Raw genomic sequence first — 21,378 nt, forward strand, 5'->3', positions numbered from 1 at the left:
GAAAGAGGAGGATAGGATTGTCTCCTGCACTGCAATGATGAAAGCATGAACTAGCCTGACAGGATGCAGAGATGCTTGCAAATGTGAACAAGAAAATGTTAAGTCATGACAAAGTGGTGCAGTTTTGGGGTTACAAACTGTAGGTGACACAGGAAAACAGGTAAATCTGTGGAGAATCAAGATGTGAGGGTTAAGCTGCTTGAAGAAATATATGGTAGAAATATTCTGATTTTTGAAGAAATTTTTTAATTCTCCTACAGCAAATATCATTTGACTTTGTTGAAACAAGTGTAGAGCTGTATACACAGATTTTGCTGTACTACAGTGCAGCTCTGTTTCAAGTCAAAATTAAGACAGCATTTATGTTTAGTTTGAGAAGGCGTTATTGAGTCTGTAACAAAAATCACTAATGTTTGAAAGCAGAAAATAGTTGATATAATTTCTAATACTTATCAGTTAAAAATTATTCTGGCATCATTATTTTAGACTATGGATTTGGCACATATGCAGCAGGAAGAAGGACAGATTCAGGAAGGTGTTTAAAGTTAAGTGTAACTTTGTTGACTGTACTGTCATACCAGAGATGATCTGATAAGGGTCTGTTTTGACTCTCTGAATTCATTTTTGCATTTAAGCAAAAATATAAATGATATTTCAACCCTGCTCTTGGAATACCCATACCACTGTTCCTGCATATGAAGGTAACAGCACAAACTAAATCCAGGAAAATGTTCCTACCAGATATTATGGATCACACTACATACTATCCATAGTGCCTGTTATCCTGGTGTCTGTGAAGGTTTTTAGACACATTTATTTTTGACAGGAGTAAAAAACCCTGTCAAACAGATCCCACTTGAGAGAGAGGAAGTTTCTCTTTGCTTCAGTGAAAATGTAAAGCCCCTGCTTTCTCACAGGAGAAGGATCATGAAAACAGCAGTACCAAGGGCAGAAGTGGTACCCTGATAGGAAGAGTCTGATGATGCCCTTTCCTAGAGCAAAAGGAGCACTCATTAGAGGCAGGCACACTGCTGCAGTGCTGGTAAGAAGTCACTATTCCTCTGGGGGTTCACAAAGACTGTAGCACTTTACAAGGCTGTAGAAGCTCCCTGATGAAGCTTGCAGAAATCTTTCTTGCCACAGTAGCCCTAGCTTCTGACTGCTGGTTATGGGTTTATTATCGTCTGCTCCCCACATGACTTGCTAACTTTACACCTGACTACAGGAATCTTACTGATATGTCTATCAAAGGGCAAACAAATTAAAAATGATCCTGGTGTGTGGTGGTGTCCCCATCACCACTGTAGTGTCACTTGTGTTTGCTGCCAGGTCGTGTGGAACTTGGTCCAAAATGGTGTGATTATATAGTTCTTCAAATGTTTTTTTTTTTATTTAGAGAGAAACAAGACCTTTTCTATCCCATGTTTTACCATCCCTGCTGCAGTCAAAGTAGCTAGCTCTCTGTTGTAAGTTAACCTCATGAGTTAGTTGTTTTTTCCAAGCCACTTAGAGCCATCTCAGTATCTGCTTTTTTAAAATTATCTTGTTGCATCTAGGGAGTGATTTTGGTGTGTGATCAATTCCCTTCTTTAGTCCTGACTAGTAATGCACACCATAAGTGTTTCATTCAGTTTTCAGCTTCCACTGTTTTTCTGGTGCAATTCCAAATCTCCCAGCTGTATATAGTGAGAGTAAAAACACTTCTGGAACTTTTGGAGGAAGACTTTTGTTTGTCTTCATGATACTGACATTGGTAGCTTGCTAATGCTGAAGTTAGTCAGATGCATTCTGGCTCTGCCTTCCTTTCTCCAAACTTCCTCGGTATGATCATGATCCATTATAATCACCTGCCTCACAGGATTTTTTCGTTTTTCCATAAATCTGTGTTGTTTTCTCACATATGTTATTTTGTCAGTGCTTGGGTTTTCTTTAAGGTTCATGTACATGTGCATTTACAGTGCACATTAGCAGGACAGTCTATCAACATGTTTGAAATATTATGAACACTGTCAGCTTGGCTTAAAATAGCAGTTTCAAAGGACATAAAAAAATAACTTCCTTCAAACTTCCAATGAATAGTGGAAACAATAGTGTGAAATAGTCAATCATAACATAACACATTAGAACTCTCTCCATTTTAAATGTTCTGAGATGTGGAGAGGTGTCTGGCAAATATGGAGAGTTGGAGAGCGTTAGTGGTCAAAGTAAGACAGGACCTTGAAAATTACTGATTCACAGGGCAGTGCAGTAGAACCACTAGACTTACTTGCAGTTCAAATAGGCAAGATGAGCAATTTGAACCTATACTTGCCCATTTTTGAGCTTTTTGTAAGACCTTTAGATATACGTGTTGCAGAACAAGCTGATCCATGGAGCCAGTCTTGAGTATCAAGAATGAAGTGTGTCTCGCAATCAGTAAACCTCTGTGTGCCCAGTTTTCCTGTGTAGAAGTGGGAGTATCTCTATGGGAAGACTGAGGTAATTTTTCTAAAGACTGTTAATAGACTTGGTGGGTAGGTCGTTTTCCACCCTAAACAGGAAAAGATTGAGATGTTTTTCACTGATTACAAATAGGATTTATTAGGCTGAGAAAGCTAAACTTTCTTAGACTTTCAAGCCACCCGATAAGAAAAACCTGTTAAGTGAATTTCCCCTCCAGCTTTTCCTGGGTGCATTCAGCCCAGGACTGCATAAACAGCTTCTCTGCGTATCGCAGCCTGACTCATGTTTCTCAGTTTCACACATCACAATGTTATGATATAACATTGCAGTTGTGATACAAAAATATTGGTAAGGGTGTTGGGGAGGCAGAGTTTTTAAGGAGTGGTGATCTTTTAAATGACTTCAAGAAAACAGCTTGTACACCCAAAATCTTGTTGGTTTTTTTTCTACCTATTTTAAAACAGGTCTGTTTAGAAACCTTAAGTAATTTTTATAAGCTTTTAGCTATCTTGTGGCTGCACTGTAAATACTAAAGAATTAGCTTTGACAGATATATCTGTAATAGGTTTATCTTTCTATGTAGTGTAAGTCTGAGGAGGAAAGATGCAATGTTTTATGATTTTAAACATAATTCTCATTAAACACAAATTGATTCAGTGCTCAGTGAAAGATTTTATTAACTTCTGATTAACTTCTATTTTTTTACTTAATTGTTTCATAAAAGACCTAATGGTATGTTTAACTCCATTCTTCAGCTATTTCCCAGTCAAAAGTGAGCATCTACTACAGTATTGCAGAACTACTGTTTTGCTAATTTTTTTTGTCCTGGTTTTTAAACCTTGCTTTAATTTTAAATTACTAGAATAATTAATGTATTTTTAAATTACTTAACTAAAGCTCAAAGTGATTTTACAGAACTCAAAACGCACAATAATAATGAAATCCAACACTATACTAATATACTGTCCACATGACTATCCCCAGAAGTGGTGTGATCAAGTGGTAATCCCAATAACCCATTTTCCACACACCCTTAAGCCACCCTATCCTCAGAATATAAGGGGAAGAAGAGTGGGATGTTGCAGCATGCACTGAAGTAAAGCAGATCTAAGCTCTGTACATTTTAATTACAAATACTCATGTTAAAAGTATTTTCCAAATAATTACATGATTCATAGATGCAAGATAAATACATTTCTATATTTAGTGATTGTTTGCTTTGAAAAGGTTTTTGTAGGCTTTAGTTTTGTGGTGTGCAGTATGAAGTTTCAAGGTAGAGTTTTCCAGAGATGAGAAGTTTGAAAAGTATTGGAGCCATTTTGAAGAAATACTGTGCAACTAAGGACAGAGATTTAGATAATGCAAAACGATAACTTATTTTTTGGCTTAAATTGGGTGACCCATTTGTTTTGGAATGGGAATCCAAGCCCAGATCTTATTTGGAAATTTTTTTGTAAGCTTTTTTTTTTTGCTGTTCTTGATGGATTTTAGAGCTGATGCTGCCAAGATACAGTAATGAAAACTAGTAGTAAGATCTGAGACTTGCTGTAAATATTTTCTCCATTAATTGGAAGGTCCTTCGAGGGGATTTATACCCATGCTTTGGGAAGATGAGATTGTTGGATCTTTGCACAGTTACAGGATGCTCTTTGCATATGCTGACATACAAAAGACATAGCTTTCAGTAATAAATTTTTGAAATATATGTCTTATGTCTGTCTCCTAGAAAGCTTTATTAGAGTGCATATGCCTTTTTTAGATACATTTTCTACCAGGCAAAGATCAGTGTGTCTTTGGCATCTGGTCTATCACAGCGTTCCAGGATTATGCTCTTTTCACACCAGCTAGATTTTAGTCATTATTTTGGTTATGGAATATTCATCTGTCTATTTGCATATTTTGTTTTGGTTTTGCTTATGTACAGTTTGGGTTTTATATTGATATCTTCACAGCATTAATTTTTTTCCAATGGAATGTCAATATCTAATAGAAACAATTTACAACGACTGTTCTTAAATTTGCTGAATATCACTGTCACAGCTAAACAGCAGGCAAATCTTCCAATTTCCCCCAAGTATGTAACATGCTTCATGCTTTGAAAAGGGCAGTCTGGCTACATCTGGCTACACATTTCTTGTGTAAATACAAGATGAAGGATATCCAAATATGCTGTATTCCCCTTTCAAACCTAAGGTAAGTTTTCCATATCCATAACATCCCACCCTTTCATTCCATACGTATATGTGCCAGACCTCTGCTCCAGAAACTGGAAATCATGCACAAGCTTGCCAGAAGCAAATATTAACAGATTCATATATTATTCCTTTTTGTATACTTCTGGTTTAGCCAGTACATCACTATCTATACCCTGAAGCTAGCTGCAGTAAAGAATCTGACAATCATATGCTAAGATAAAATGTGCCCTGCTGTATTTCTAAGTGCATTTCTCTCTTATGTAATAAACAGTTTATAGTTAAGAACTATCTAAATGTTTGCTCTATCTAATATAGTGATGAAAGACAATTCTAAATCTTGAAGTCTGTCACACCCCAATGAAAATAGCCTAAAGGATTTTACTTTGAATTCATGTATGGTTAAAGGAAAAAGGCTTATCCCACAAGGATTATATATCTTTCTTTGATTTACTATTTAGAAAAGTAACAGTAGAGCTTACAGAAATAATTTTAAAATGATAATTTGAAAATAAAAGAGTAGGCATTATAGCAACATGATTGGCGTTATGAATATTGTAGTGTTATTCATGTAACATGAATAATGTTACAGAAAGATAAAATAGTGAAAAAGAATGAAACAGAAATAAAGACCCTTCTTGAGCTAGCTTTGTTATTTTAGAGAAAATTTTCCTTTTATGCAGAGGCAGAAAGTTAAAATTACAGATGCTACATTTCGTTTTAACAAGAAGTGAGCTCCAGAGTGGTCTGGCTTATCAGAAAAATGTCTTTTATATGCTATTGTATATGCACTGCTCAAGCAAGCTGAACACTTCATTGGTCTAGAGCCTGATAGGATCTGTAAATTACAAAAAGAATTTTGTGTTTGATGTGTCTATTAGGAAGCTAGTTTTCTGTCCGAATGTTTCTCATTGTGGTTCATAGCATGTCGCTATTTCTTGAAGCTAGTAAGGAGATGAACAGCAGGTTTGTACTGTGAATTTCGTAAAAGAAATGAGAAGTATATTTCTGCACAGCTCTCGGTCATTAAGTTTGTTTTATTATAGAAGCCTAAAACTCCCATATTTTAAAATACTTATGAAAGGAAAGCTGTTACAGCTTGATCAAGTGGATTTGTTTAAGAACAAAAAAGATTGGAAATGACTTCTTATCTGTGGAACATATTGAGTGAGGTACTTTCTGTCTGCATATGCTTGCTCTACCTCTTGGGTCAATTTATGGGCCTTTTACCCCCTTCCAACTTCATATATGGATGTATCTCTTGCAGGCTTCACTTTTTTAATCAGTTCATAACTTTTAGAAAGGTTTCTATTTTAAGGTATTCATAAAGAATAAGGTGAAGGATTTTAGACAATAGTGTACTAAGAGCTAGCTGGGTTGGGTTTTTAAGTTTGGGGTTTTTTTACAAATGGAAATTAGGGTTTTTTTAAATGAAATTGTGATTTCAGACAATACAGATTCTCAAAACTGAAATAATGATTTGGAATTTTCAAACTTTCGAAACATATTTCCCTTCTCAATTACTCTCTTCACTATAGTAGCATAAACTTTTACTACTTATGTTTTTCTGCTTTCATTTTAAATATTACCAAATTTCTGACTTTTCCAGAGGTCTGATGTAGATGAGTAACAGATTCTTCCCATTTAAGAGTTGTGGGTTTTCCATATACTCCTGTGTCACTGACCAATATCAGAAAGTGGATACTGGTCTCGGAAACCTGTAGTTTAATGTTGTGTGCTGCTTGTGTGTAACCTTTTTCATAACTGTTTAGTTTAGAAAAAATAAACTTACCAAAGAAGAAAAGTTTACAGAAAAGTTTGTGGGGTTTTTTTTAGTTGAGTGATTTATTTTGAAATGTGCTCAGTTTTATGACGTGAAGAAATATATTTTTAATACAAAAATATTCCCCATTAATCCATTAGAAATTGAGAAGCTAAAAGAAACAAGATAAATTATAGTGAAGCATAGCTTTTGTATGTAACATTAGGATATAAACTTGACTCAGAAGTCTGATAAAGAACAAACTGTTTCTACATAGAGAACAATTCTTTCAAGGCTGCATCCAGTAAAAGGTGCACTTCTGTGAGGATAACATTTTAAATGTGCTTAAATAGTAAGATTATAAACCAAAGTAGTTATTTTTGTGTCTATGATTATCAATGAGAAGAAAAACTGCACTACACCATCTCTTGGCAGTGGGTACAGAACTAAACCAATCATATGAGATGAGAAATATTTGTAATAATGTGGTTTTTTGTGAGACAGCCTTCAGTGAGCAAGTTTCTTTTGACTCTAGATATAAATCTCATAGTTAAAGCTAATTGCATATGTGAGGCTTTCTTTATGAAAGTAAAACTTCTTCCAGTGCAAAATATGTTAAAATAAAGGCTTTTTTTTTTATGATCTCCCTATTTCCTAAAGGTTGTTTTCAGCAGATGTTAGTGCTAAACAGTTAGCAGAGAGGGTGGTGAAATAGGTGGAGCATTGTCCAGCTGTGTTTTATTTAATGTATGACTGCAGTGATACTACACAGACTGAAATCAGATACATCCATGGAACAGCTGCCTTCCTTGAACCAAGTTCTAAATTTCTCATGAGATAGAGAACTAGATTTGGAGTTGGATATGACTACCTATATTTTTCACACATTATGTGTAAATACCTACACAGTGTGTCTCTGTGTATAAACAAATTTATAATGAAATTTTAATTTAATACAATTTCTGAATGTGTATAATCATTCTAAGATCTAGCAATTTAAGCAAGGTACTTTTAGATAATTCAGGGTATGTAATTTTCATTCAGAATAAGCAATGTGTGGGGTTTTAAAAAAATGCCTTTATGGTTACTATTTCACTTTTTACCATGTGCATATGCCGCTTTCAGATTTGACTTGACTGTTTTATGCTCAAAGCAGTCACCTGTAATCAGCACTGAAACTTGATTTATATTATGCATTTTATTTGGTGTAATGCATTTTATTAAGATTGGGTTAGGATGACCAAATTGGAAAGTACTGTGCTAGTTCACATATAAAGAGTGAAATATTCTGAAAAAATCCAATTCATTGTATAATCGCAGTCCATGTTTTTTATGGACACTAGGAGCTCCTGGTGAATGTATCTGCTGTGATCAGCACATGCCCTGGTAAGAGCACATAAATGGCACTGTGTATCCTACCTCCCTAGCCTGTTTCATTGTCCTCACCAGTATGCAGGTCTGTGGTCTCATTTGGTGAGCAAATTGAGCCTGAGACCTGTAAGCAAACTTCATCTTGTTGAGGTCACCGGAGTATACCACTGTGACCTTTACAGAGGCTCTTTCACCAGGTCTTGCAAGACCACAACTAGTACAGGTAGTGTGTTCCTACCCTTGTCTTGGGAGGACTGGCTTACATTCAAGACCACTTTCAAGAGCCTGAGTGATTTATCAGAAGTAGGGACACATGTTTTAATCAGCAGAAGTCATTGCATTGCCAGCCATTGGCTTGTCACTTGTCACAATGTGCAAATGCCTGGCTGATTTTGATATTTGATGTGTGAAAGTGTGGTGCCAAACTGGGTAGGAGTTAACAGGGGTGTAGGAATGTTTTTTGTACTCCAGACAGGTCACTGTTGTTTGTTGGCTATTGCATTGAGGTAGGGAGAGCAGGACGAGGCTGTGTTAATGTACTCTGCTGTCTGTCTGTGTGTATAAAACAAGCTTCAGTTTTGATTGTTCTCCTTCCGAAACAAATGTGGTTATGTCAGGAGATTTATGTCAGAAAATCCTTTGATGTCAAGTTGGTAAGAGGTTTATACTGACAAACAAAAGCAAGGCAATGTGCAAACTCAGTTGCTACTTGTCTCTTTTTTTTTTTGTCATTTTAAAATGATAGATTACTCTATGTCCATATGTGTTATGGAAAAAGGAGTGGTGGTTTTGTTGGTTTTAACTTTTTTTCCGTGAGAAAAACACAGATGTGCTTGAGGATTAAGTGAATGATCTGTAATTGCTATTATTGGAAGAATATATATATTTAAATCACTGGTAAAATACAGCTGTTAAAGACGACAAAATGAAGTGACAGTGGACCCTAAAAGAAAAGAACCATTATCAAGGAAACAAAGAGGGAAAAGACATCCAAGTAATAATATGGGCAATTGGTTATTAATTGGATTTACTACAGTCTGTTTTACAGTATGTGACAAAGGAGATGACACATTGTGATGCGTATAACAATATTTTTCGTCTGATGAATGGTTAAAGGAGGTTAGATCTTCTAGGGACATTGAGGAGATATGGTATCCAGGTAAGAAAATTAGGAACAGCTTTCATCATATTGCATTTAAGTTGCCAGTTAAACATTCACAACGTGTTGTCAAGATGAACTAAGCTGTTCAGCAGACAGAGAATGATATACCTTTTCTTGGAAGGTAGTTAATGGCATGAAAATATCGGTAGTCATGGTTGTGAATAAGGTTTTTAAAAATGCATTATAGGAGTTCAGTGGCAAAGGGGACTGAGTAGTGGCAAATAATCAGTGAAACTGAAAGAATCACACACCAGAGAGAACAGTGAAGAAGGGAGCCAACTTGTAGAAGGTGTACAGGTGATACTGGACCTTATAAAACAATGAAGAAGGGGAATAGAAAATACGCATTTTTTTCCGAGGCTGATGAGAATAAGGATGAGGTAGCATTGCTGGATTTGTCAGGGATAAATCTGTTGAGACTCAAGAAGGAATTTAAGTGGGATTGACAAGGAATGAGGACTGAGGAGAATGCTTTATTGGATGGAAGAGCCAAAGTGTGAAAAAGAGTAATGGAGAAAGAAAGAAACATGGAGCTATTTGATGGAAAGTGGATGATGCAAGTGAGATTTCTGAGATATGGCTTTCACAAACAGCACTTCATGTATTTCCCTGTGCTCTGAAGATGCCACTGCTGATGGAGAAGAAATATAAAGTTGCCAGGCATGAGTGTGAAATACTGTGCTGAAATGAAACTGGAAGTCTAGGATGAGAAATTGGAAGAAATCTTTTTGTTGGATGGAGACAAATTTTAGGAATGCTGGTGGTGAAAGAGAATTGTAGTCAGGAGAGGTACTATGGAGTATCATAAAAAAATGAAAATAGAAAAAGAAGAGAAAAGAGGGGTTTGAAGCAACATTAACAGTAGAGGAGAAAGCTAACTGCAGAATGAAAAATTCTGTAATAATTCTGTATTCCTCAGAGACAAATTGGTATGGAGATACTGCAGCCCATTTGAGGAAGTTGTGTATATCGATTAGGACATTTTTATCTTACCGTAGCTTTAATAATCAGATTATCATTTATATGAAATGGCACAGAAGGGCTTAATTGATTTAAGGACATTAATTCCAAACACAGGAATTTTGTCCTCTCATATTTAAACAGTAATCTGCTTTTAATACCTATTAAAAAACTAATTTTAAAACCTATCCTTGTTTGAAATATATTCAGGACTCTTACTGTAGGACAGCAAGCCACATTTTTCTAAATGATAGTGGAAGATTTTTTACTTTACCTGATGCTTAGGTACTTGATTGCTGATCTGTAGGCTAGCTTGGAACCATGATAATGACAGGGTGTTGTGCAATGTAGATGGATAAATATACAGTGTGTTTTAAAATGGAAACATTCATTTTCAAGTAATTTCAAGATTGAGTGTCAGAAATCAAGTCCAAGTATACTAGAGCTTCCTCTTGCAGAAGCAGTGAAATCTTGGCTTTAAATTTAACCTATTTTACAAAGTATCTTTAATCATGAAGGGTTTTTAAGGCTTTTTTGGGTTGAAGTTGATGCTACCACAAAACCTGAACTGCCAGAGCTATTGAAGACATTATGTTGTTTCTGAGCTAAAGGCCAGGTGAATTCAAATGCACTATTCAGTTGTAATTTGTTGTATTTGAACAGAACCACATCTTCTCTAAAGATCCTTCAACAACTGTGTATTTTATACATGGAAACAGTGATTAACACTGTAATATTTTACTTGTAAACCAGTAAATTTGTTATCTGTAACTTTGGGGTTACAGATTCTGAAGCTAACTGGGAATTACTTTTCCCTGTGGAGCACTGTGTTCAATTAGTATAAACTACTTGCAGAAAACACTTTTTGAAAATTTTTTCCACTTTGCCAGTTTTTTGCTTCCAAATGTGTAGAGTTTTTTATTTGCTTATTTAGCTAGTTAATTATATAAAATTATTGTGAGAAAAAAAGCAGTGTCAAAGAAGTGATCGTGAAACTGAGATGGGAAAATTTTTTGAAAAGAAAATGAAGTTTGCTTGAGTTGCCTTTTCTTGTTTCTTCCTTTTTTTTTTTTTCCCCCAACCAGCTTCTTACTTTTACATTTTACTCATGTATAACTCTGGGGCCTAATCCTGAAGTTGCTGAACTCATCAGGTAAAATTTTGAGTTAAAGATAACTGAATTTGAGGGCATTTAGCAGCTTTGCATCCTACACATTAATATCAACATATCTTTGGTTATTAAAAAAATGCATATCCCCCACCACCCACAAGTGACCAGCTGACCTGTAACATAAGAAGAAGTTTCCTTTAACTTCTCAAAAACAACTACTCTCAGCAACTTACTTTGCTGCATGATGATGGCATTTTTTGTTTTCTGGAGGCTTTTAAAAAAATTTCTAATATGTATAGTCCTGAAAAACAGTGTTAAGTGTATTGAACTAATAATCTCAGTCACCTTATGCAGCATTATTTATAAACCAGCGAGGCTCTAACTTAAGAATGCTCAATTTATCACTGAAATACTTTGTGTGACAAAATACCACTTACCCTTTTAACTGAGGCAATATTCCTTCTTTGCCTTTCCGCCTGAATAGATAAAACCAAATCTGTGTTTTTAAAAAAATTATTAATAAGCAGATAAAATACAGCACAATGTTTTGCAGTACATTTTTATGGGAAAAAGCAAATAATGTAGAAGAAATAATAGCTCACTATATGTTGCAAGAAGTTTAGTGAAAGTGACTGTTCATTTCTTAGAGAGATACACCAATCTTGTTGGAATATACATGTTTTAGCTACTTTTTTCCAACAAGTAAATTTATTGTACATCCACCTTTGATAACTCACTGCAAACTGCACCTTTTTAAAGTGTTACTGAAAGAGAAATATTAGCTTTAGGTGGATTTCTGTATATTTTCAGTTATATTTCACTCTTTTCACACTGTACCTCTATAAGATCACTAAAATGGGTCTTAAGCTTTGGGACTATTGAAGACTGAAAGAATGTGAGAAATTATATTCAATTATGGTGGGAATAACTTTGTGTAGTTGCTTTTTAAAGACATCTTTGTAGCTTCTTTATATCTTTTCTGTTTATATTTTTGCTTGTTTATTGCCAGTAGGCAGAAGGCTACTTTAAGTTGATATGAAACATCTAGTGTTGGCATTTGGCATAGGTGAGCTTGAAACAATTGGTGGACTTTCAGTGGGATTATAGTATACCTTAACTAAATTTTCAGTGACATTTTTACAGAATAACATTGACCAGATTTGATTATTTTCTGGAAGGCAAAGTAGCTGTCAACAGCAGAGCAAGTCTAAGAGTGATTAATTTATTTTTGAAAGAGGCAAAAGGAAGGTTGTGGGGTTTTTTACAGAAGCTGTATTTATGATAGTAAAAAGAAGGAAAATCATAAATTTGCTAGGATAGCATGGGATGGGTTAGATAAGTTATGAAAAGATACAAAGGAACATTTCTTTTACATCCTTGTACGTTTTTCTCATGCAGTGTAAAAAATCCCCAAAGGAAGCCAGCTGAATAGTTTCCAAAAGCTATTTTTATTAGTAATATTTATTGGTTCTGTGGCCAAGATAGATTATCTTCTCAAATGCAAATTTTGACAGAGCAGCCAAACATTCAGCTGGGATTTCATTTTCTAACCATTAAGCAAATATTTAGCAATGCTGTTAAGAAGCCATCTTTCTAAAATGGTTTCCTAAAATCTTTCTTGATGAATTAACTCAAACAAGAAGAAGGTGTTTCTGTGGTCAGCAATATTCTTAAAAATTGAATGCTCTAAGTGGTGAAGGAAGCATGAGCAGATAGGAAGGACCTTCTCATCATTCTACAGTGGTTCAGAGACATCTCTAAGGCAAGCCAGCCTGGTGCTTCCTTGTGTTGTCTAAAACCACATATAGTCAAATGCATTGGGTGCCTTGCCTTGTTGCCTTCTGTGTAAATGTTAGAGACTTTTTTCCAATAGAAATCAACTTTTTTGTATCAATTGCAATTAAAATGCTAAATCATTTTTCACCTTGACTGACTACACTGCTGTATGGCTTCTTTTCTAAGAATGCTATTTTCCACAGCAGCCCAACATTTTCCGACTAAGCATTTCACACTTGTTTTTTTTATTTTCGTTATAGTTTTGTGATACAATGCATGATTCACTGCAAGGGATTGAAGATTTCATAAACTTTAAAAATAGTTACAGAGCTGTTATCTCTTCTATTTTTTTTTTCCTGGTTATGTAGTGTTTCGTTGCAATACAGCTGCTCAAGAAAAACTGCAGAATATTAAAAAAAAAAAAGCCAAATCTGTTTAGTAATTGCAAATAATGAGGAAAACTTCTCTATGAAATACATGTGAAAGATTATTGGATGTTACTGAACCACTGCTGGGTGAGAGAGATAAAGAAATCCCAAAGACTTGCCTTCCTTGTTATATCATCCCTCCACACAGAAAAAGGCCTTAGTTGCAACAGATGAGAATATAATGGACACACAAGATGGTTAAATACAATTGCCGGTCAGATGTCCTAGTTATGGCAAATGAAGTTAGGTTACTGTATTCATAATTGGTTAATTAGTATTGAGAGAAAGGAAGGAGTGTTTCAGGTCTGCTAATGATACATGTAAATGTCACTGAGTTAGGAGATCACAGAGAAGAGCAAATCATGTAACAGTGTAATCATGTAAACACTAAAACCTCAAATTTCACAAGTTAATCTTGTTTTGCATCAGCATGGTCATTACTGAAACAGCATCCATTTCTACACCATGGGAAGTGGTACTGAAGAGCTGTCACATAAATTGAAAGCCCAGGGATCATGTTTACAGAGACTTAAGGAAAGCATCTGATATAGTCTGCAACTGCCTACTCAGGGAAAAAATTAAGAAATTCCTCAATTCAGCTGGCATGTGTAGACCTGATAATTTGTAAGTGATATACTAAACACAGAAAGTACAGTTATGTTTCTTTTTCTGGGTTATAATTGAGAGCAAAGCAAATATGCTTCCTTCATTAGAGATGACCAAAGGGGGGTGGAGAAATAGCCATTTGGTGAGTGTAACTTGTGCCCTGGGAACCTGTCTGTCTTGTCAGCTGTGATCACAGCTCTGAGATTGCTGGCTGTCTCCGATGGGATCACTTTCAACAAAGACCCAGACAGCTTTGCTCAGTTGTGACTAAAAAGAAGGTTTTTAGTTTGTTTGTTTTCTTCTTGCAGCTTTATAGCTCATGCCTTTGTCACCTTGAGACTGGCCTATGATAATATGTTATCTTGGAAGGCTTTTATGTTTATTAAAAATTGCCATTTTTGCAGTTCAATGTTGTCAGTGTCAGCTAATTTATTTTGCTGAAACTATCTTAGTCAGGTGACATCATCCATTTAAATCTTAAACAGCCTTATATGGCTTGGGACTTGCCTGTCTAGCATCTCTACCCAGCTACTGCCCTTCTGCCTCATGTTTGAAACTAGTGTAAATCCTGATTTCCAGCTCTTTCAAGAAGCATTGGAAACATTCCTTGATGTGAAAGAGGGGAAACAGCTGGTAAGTGAACATGGGAGGCATTTCTAGAGATGAAATTCCCTGTTCAGAATACACTTTCTTTGTGCTGGAGCAAACTGGAGTAGATTGCGCATTGCTAGTGGCACACTCAGTATTGGATAGAGTTCCTTTTGCTGTAGACATGATTGTGTTTGTATGGTTGACTCTGTTCACCCTAATAAATGCATAACATTTTGTTATGCATCTATAATACAGGGAAAGATTGAAATAGTAATCTTTGTAAATCTCACTTTCCCCGAGGCCTTCCTTAATTTACTGCGTCTGCTTTTAAAAAAAAATCCTGAAGACGTTAGGAACAAGAAGGAAGAAGAATGTCTTGGCTGGAACGTCTGTTGTTTCATTAAAAGAAAAAAAAGGGTGAGGGGAGCATTATAATCTTGGGAAAGTGTTGGCTTACTGTGAAATACTGTATCCTAGAAACAATGGGAAAAGTTCAAAAAAATTCATTATTTAAGCGTATTTTTTTTCTCATGGATGTGTCTTGGATTTCTGAGGTGAACTAACTGACTAGGTCTATCTTCTGCTTTTCCTAGAGCATGATTTATTTAGGATTCTGGAAAAGGAGAGCAGTTGTGTGACACAGAACTCTAACCATGCAGCTCTGTTGTAGGTCATTCATTTGTGATAAACACTTCACGTAGTCACTGGTTTTTTCTCTTCCCATATCGGTCCTCTTCAATCCACTGAGATTTTTTGTGCAAAGGATAGTTATTACTGATGGGCCAGTCATGTACCTGGTTTTTTTGTTGTTTTTTTTTTTTTTTTTTTACCCCTCCCTCTTCCCAATCCTTTCTTGGAATTCCTCTTCTCTTCTGGTTCTCATGCTTTCTGAGGACTGTGGCGATAATGGAAACCCTGACATTTATCTGTTACCCTAGTCTTTTTTTATACATGCAAACCGCGTCCTTTCACACGTGCTTCATGTTTTCTGCCTGTCATTTCATGTTGCACACAAGTCCAGTCAGCTGTAACTGCTTAACAAAAATACATGTGTTAATACAAAGCTAGAAAGAAAGTGCTTACATTGCTGGAGTTATTTGCTAGAGAGCCTTCACAGAACTTGCAGAAGATAGGGTGTGTTACTGCAGAATTTGCTGAAATAACTAAATCTTTGAAAAATTTTAAGGACTGATGAACTTGTCAAATTTTGTATGGCATGTGACTGGTACTCCATAATAGCAGACACCTCTGCAGCAAAATGAGAGGAGTAATGAGGGAGAAATGTAGATACGCTTTGCCTTAATTATCTTTACATCTTTATCTAGTGTTTCAGCGCTCTCTCCTTGCCTTCCTGAATCAAACTTCTGAATTGTGTGTGTTAGTTCTGTTGTTTCAGGTCTTTCCAACAAGAAACATTATGATAACAATTTTTTTTCCTAATGATTTGTTAGCAACATCAGACATCTGTTAAAAATGTTGAGAGGCCAGAGGCCAAACACATTATTTTCTTTGAAAACTGCAACGAGCATTTGCCAGTATATGAAAAAACTTCTCGTTCAACCTTCTATCACTTTTAGAGCAACCTTCAATCATTTTAGAAAATTTGATTTAGTATTACAATTCAGGGTTATATTCCTTTGCAGAATAATATATGGAGGGCAAGCTTGCAGAGCTCAAAGTTAGGAAAACAAATCTTTTTAGTGGTAAACTGAGCAAATTTATTTTTAAAGACAAACAGAATTGTTGATGCAATCTTACTGTCAGTTTCAGACGAGTCTCATTTTACATTAAATCCTAAAGCATCGAAACTGGATAGAGTTGGGAGAAATTTGTTCTGTTCTTTTCATTTTTGTGATTAAGGGGCAAATAAGGTCTGAGTCTTGGATATCTGCATGTTGCTGTTTTTCTATGGGACAGTTGAAAAAGGGTAGGAACTGGTCAAAGTATAGGTACTTCATTGAAAGGCTCCATAGTGGGTGACATATTTAAGCTGACCTGTTTAATTCCAGAAAGATACAGTTCAGGTTTGATTAATGGATTCATAAATTCATGCTAAATAAAATCAGTATCTTTGACTGTAGAAAAATAACAAAATTCCTGAAACATTATGTGATTGAATTAATATCTATCTATCTAGATATTTGGGGGTTTTACTAGTAAAACATAAAAGAAAAGGCATTGTGGTTGGACCCCAGATCTTTTTCTTTTTTTAAAAATTTGTATCCAAAACAAAACCAATGGAGGGAATTTCAGATTGACTGAGTATGAAATGAAAGAAAAAAAAAACAAACACCCTTGCATTAAGTTGGGCAGCAAAATGAAAACACTATTTTAATACACGTATGTCAGTGTGATACTGCCGGGGAGGAATGGGAGTGTTGAGTAGACGAGTGTTGTGGAGCCCAAACAAAGTTTTTCCGATGTATTTGCAATAGCTAAAAACCATATTGTAATCTTTCAGTCATTTTTTTTAGGTGTGATTATTAACCATTTATGATGTTTTTGCAAGTGTCCATGGTATTTCTTAGACAAAAAATACATCATTTTAATTGCTTGTTAATGTTTAACAAATATTACAGAAAATTTATTTTCTGATAGGCAATTCCCCATTTATCCTTTATATGTTACCACATACTTGGAAAATTTTATGTAATTGGATGCATAAAACATGTTTCTTAGTATTTATAAACACCCCCACCAAAGACATACAGTTGTAAAATGCAGACTGTTCATAGAGTTTCTTCAGGAAGTGCACAATTGGCTAGAAGTGACAGTAATTTCAAAACAAGTACTATGGCTAAATATAGGCTGTTACCTTCTATTTCCAAATACTGTACGAAGCTTTACTTGGTGTTTGAAGTCCTCCTTTGTTTGCTGAAGAATCATTTGTGGAGGGAATGACTTCTGTGACTCCTCTCAAGACTTGACTAAACCTGCACACCAAAATAAGCTTACAGTCATTATTAATGTCATCACACAAAGATTCTCTAGCTTTTGGACCAAATTTAGAACAAATATTTGAAAGGGTAAACAACATTAATTACTTTACTATCTTGGGTCTTTTGCATACAAAATAACCCATTAAAAAGTCTCGGTCAAAAATAAGAAGATAGAGTAACTAGGCTTCCTGTGCAAGCTTAATTCAGTCCGTGTGTTTGCATTTTGAGATCACATCCTTTTTTATTCTGTAGAACTGTGTCTCTTTTAACGTATGGATTGAATAGTAATCACTAAGCAGCTGCTCAGTATTTTGTCCTCTTACTGTTAAGGGTGTGATTTTAGATCTGACTTAACTGCATACTGTTCAAACCCTCTGAAAATATACGCTTCTATGCATTTTTTCCTGTTTTGCTCATCACTATGGTAAATAAAGGACTTTAAGGTCACTAATTTGTCTTCTACCCCTCTCTGTGAGGAAGGGCATGTTTTAATCCTTGTTCTACTGATAGGAAGCCGAGATACATTTGTACAGGCAATTTTTAATTCTTGAATGCTTTGTTTTACAACTATATGAATTAGTTTTATGTTAGGAAAAGTGGACACATGTCATTTCCTAGGTTTTAAGAAAAGAGTCAACCTGTCTCAAATTCCTTCATCTCTGTTACTGTCTTTTCCCTTTTCTTCCATTTTCCCTTTCTATGTATGAAAGGCATCTTGGTACCCTAGCAGAGACCTTTGTTTTTGGTTGGGAAGTAGGAAAGCTTGCTTTTACAAAAGTGCTAAAATTTAGTTTCAGGTTCCTCCTCTTTAAATAGAATTTTTAGGAATTTTACTAAATACAGAGTTAATAAATAAGCCAGCTCTATACAAGAACTAAATGTTAACTTGAAAGTAAATTCTGCCTTTCTCTCAGATGATCAACAAAATAGAAATAATTAAAAATAAACATACATCATTTTCAAACCTGAATTGCAGCTAAATGGAACACAAACCTCAGAATGTCTGAGCTTTGTACTATTATATAAGCCATGAATTTTGGCAGGGATTAAATTTGGCAAAAGTAGATTCTTACAATCCTCCTTTTAAGCCCATTCCAAAGTATGTATATTGTATTTTGGTATTTTTTTGTAACTAAGACTGCTTAGGGGAATGTTGAGAACTGCCTTAAAATGTATTTTTACCTTAACCAGGCTTAACTACTTTTATTCAGTGCTAGTGGGAGTTTTCCAAGAGTGCTGATTCTATGTAAGTGTGGACTATATAATTAAACCTATGAAAAAGTCAAATTTTGCATTCAAGCTCTTATTATGAAAGCCTATGCTGAAACATATGTAGCATTTTTAAAAGGCTGTAGAAATGTTTAGCTTCTGTACCAGCTAAAAAGTGCAGGGTTTTCTGTTTAAATTTAAGAATAACAGCAGAGTACCCAAAATGCTATAAGGAGTTGTTTGTCCCATCTTGAAATATGCAAGTTTTCTAATGTTTTATTTTTTTGATAAACAGGTACACACAAAGTTCCATTGCAGGCAAGCCCATGCTCCAGGCACTGACACTTCATGCTTGACATTTTCATATGATGGTACTGTCCTTGCCAGCCGGGGAGGTAGGTGATTGAAAGATTGAAAGAACCCTTTGATGTGTTGAATGTGAAATGGTTCAGTAAACAAACCATTTAAATGGTATTATCCTTAAATGTAATTGTTTGTGATGGAAGTAAGATAGTGAAATCAGATACTAAGGTTTTAAACCTGAGGTGTTTCACAATTCATGTCTTTTATTTTGAAACACTATGCAATACTGCGTTCCTGAAAGCACATTTTACAGCAGTTAAGGAGTATTTTAAGAGAACTTTGCTGTTCATATTAGTCAGTTCCTGATCTCTCTTCTTGTCTAGCATTAATAATACAACAAAAGGAAATTATTAGCTTAATTAAAAATAAAACGAGACCAGTTTTGTTGCTTAGTTCTTTCCAGGAAGATTACTGCCTCTCAAAAACAGTACCTCTGTTCTGGAGTTATTAATTTCTCAATCAGCTTTCTTCTGTAATGTCCTTTTGTGTTGTAATTGGAATGTTTATCTAATTTATGTTACAAACATCGAGAAGTGATGACTGGAAGTGAGTGGCCAAGATGTTCTTGAATGGCAAAAAAATTTGAAATGTCTGCAGGACAAAAACACTTATTTTTTAAACTTCAAATAAACCTTTCATTAGAAAGTCTTAGATAACAGAACAAGCCTTGAGAAGGCAAAGATATATTTGAAGACTCATTCACTTGAGTATTCGGTGTGTTGGATAGGATGGTGTCTGCCTAAGACAGCTTTTCATACAGAGATTTGTCTACCCAGGATTTTGCAGGCAGGTGCAAGCCTACCATCTGACCTGTCTGGATGGAAACCAGCTGTAACCAGAAGCTATGTGTATGCATTAGCATGGCCCCAAGGCCAAATAAACAGGCCTAGGGAGAGGCAGTATGTGTTAATGTCAGCTAACACTGTGCCTAGCATATGTGCAGGACATCTGGTCAGACTGGTATATAGAGAGAATGAGATTACATATACAAAATACCAGAACAGAGGTATTCATAGATGGCAAAACCTGTGTAGCAGGGGATGTTCTTCCAAGACAAGAGCAGTAGCTTGCAATTGCTTTACATCCTCCCCCTTCCACTGCCCCTGATGAGTAGAGTGACATTGGTGGCTTTTACAGCAATATGCAGTTGCTGTTGGATGCTACCTCTCTGACTTCTTTGTATGTCTCGCCATGTTTCTAAGATTCCAAACATACGTTCCCCAGATCCCATCTTTCAAGGTAAGAGGATGGTAGTCTTGTCCTCGACAGCCCTAGGCTTAGTAGGGCATGCTAATGGCACTTGGATTGTTTCTTAATTGCTGTTCAGGCTCCTGGATCCAAACTTTACTGCCACTGTACTTACTATGAATGAGTCCTAAGCAGTTGAGGTAAAAACTCTCAACTTTGCTGGTCCTTAGTGAACCAGACACTTACTCTGTGAGAACGTTCTCCTCCTTGGAAAATAGGTGAACCACCTGTCTTTCTGTTCTGGACTAGGTGAAATGCTGTATCTGTCTGTCAGTGGTGTTGCCCCCCAAAAATTCACACAGCTATACTTTGTAAGTTTTAAAGGGAAACCTCAGTGTGCTTTTACATATTAACAGCAAACAAGGTTAATACTTAGGTGAGGAATATTCATTAGTGCTGTCTTGACTCCACTTACATAAATTACCTTATGTTTCACATTTATGGATGTAGATCACATCGATGACCTTTGCTTATTTTTATTGAATATGGCACGTTTGGTTGCCTGCTCTTTGTCATCTGTCTCCAGATTTTGTGTCATGTTAAACAGACCTTCACTTATATTTTAGCTACCACACTCTGCTCTAAGGTATATAAAATGTTGATTGATTGATTGCAGAATGTAAGACTCTGGGAATTCGGCCCTTTCTTGTGGATAAAAGTGCTACCTTTGTCTAATGTATTAAAAAAAAAAAAAAGCTCTGTGTGTGCTATGCTAGAGAACAAGGAGGATTCATGCCTTATTTTGACTTGTTTGGTTAGTGTTTTAATGTGAGTATTGCTTTGGATCTGTACCAACAAAAGCACGTGTGGATCCCGCATCCATAAATTAACACACCTGCCAAGTGCTGAGGATCAAAGAGAGGATAGTTGTTTGGGGCATGGGGACTTTCATTGAAAACCTGATTGATTCTCTTGCATCTGATGTAGATTCTGTGTTGGATATGAGAGAGATGAGGCAGAGCTCAGCTGCAAGCACAAGGGAAAATGAAAAGCTAAGGAGCTGCTTATGAGAGTTCCTAGTTTTACTCTTGTTGGGTATTTGGTAGTAACTTCACAGAAACGTAAGAAAGTGATATTTGTGAACACTTGTAACCATGAAAGTAATTTTTTCTGAATACAGTGAAGGTAGTATTTGGGGAACATTTTCTTTGTTTAGTAGTGAAGAGGTAAGTATTAGGACTGAATTTGGGTTCCTAATATAAAAAAATTAAAAAAACT

General features: G+C 35.6%; 1 protein-coding gene across 2 annotated transcripts in view; it reads left to right on the plus strand.

Annotated features, from left to right (window-relative positions):
- WDR70 (WD repeat domain 70) overlaps window positions 1–21,378 on the plus strand; it is a 140,421-nt gene that overhangs the window by 82,749 nt on the left and 36,294 nt on the right. For both annotated transcript variants that reach the window (XR_012627034.1, XM_074855777.1), the window contains exon 11: window positions 18,845–18,944. Coding sequence is in view for 1 of the 2 variants with exons in the window: in XM_074855777.1 (XP_074711878.1) it covers window positions 18,845–18,944 (100 nt within the window). In the remaining variant the exon portion in view is untranslated. The remainder of the gene's footprint in view (window positions 1–18,844; window positions 18,945–21,378) is intronic.

Source organism: Strix uralensis, chromosome Z (genome assembly GCF_047716275.1).
Source record: "Strix uralensis isolate ZFMK-TIS-50842 chromosome Z, bStrUra1, whole genome shotgun sequence".
In the NCBI taxonomy this organism is placed as follows: domain Eukaryota; kingdom Metazoa; phylum Chordata; class Aves; order Strigiformes; family Strigidae; genus Strix; species Strix uralensis.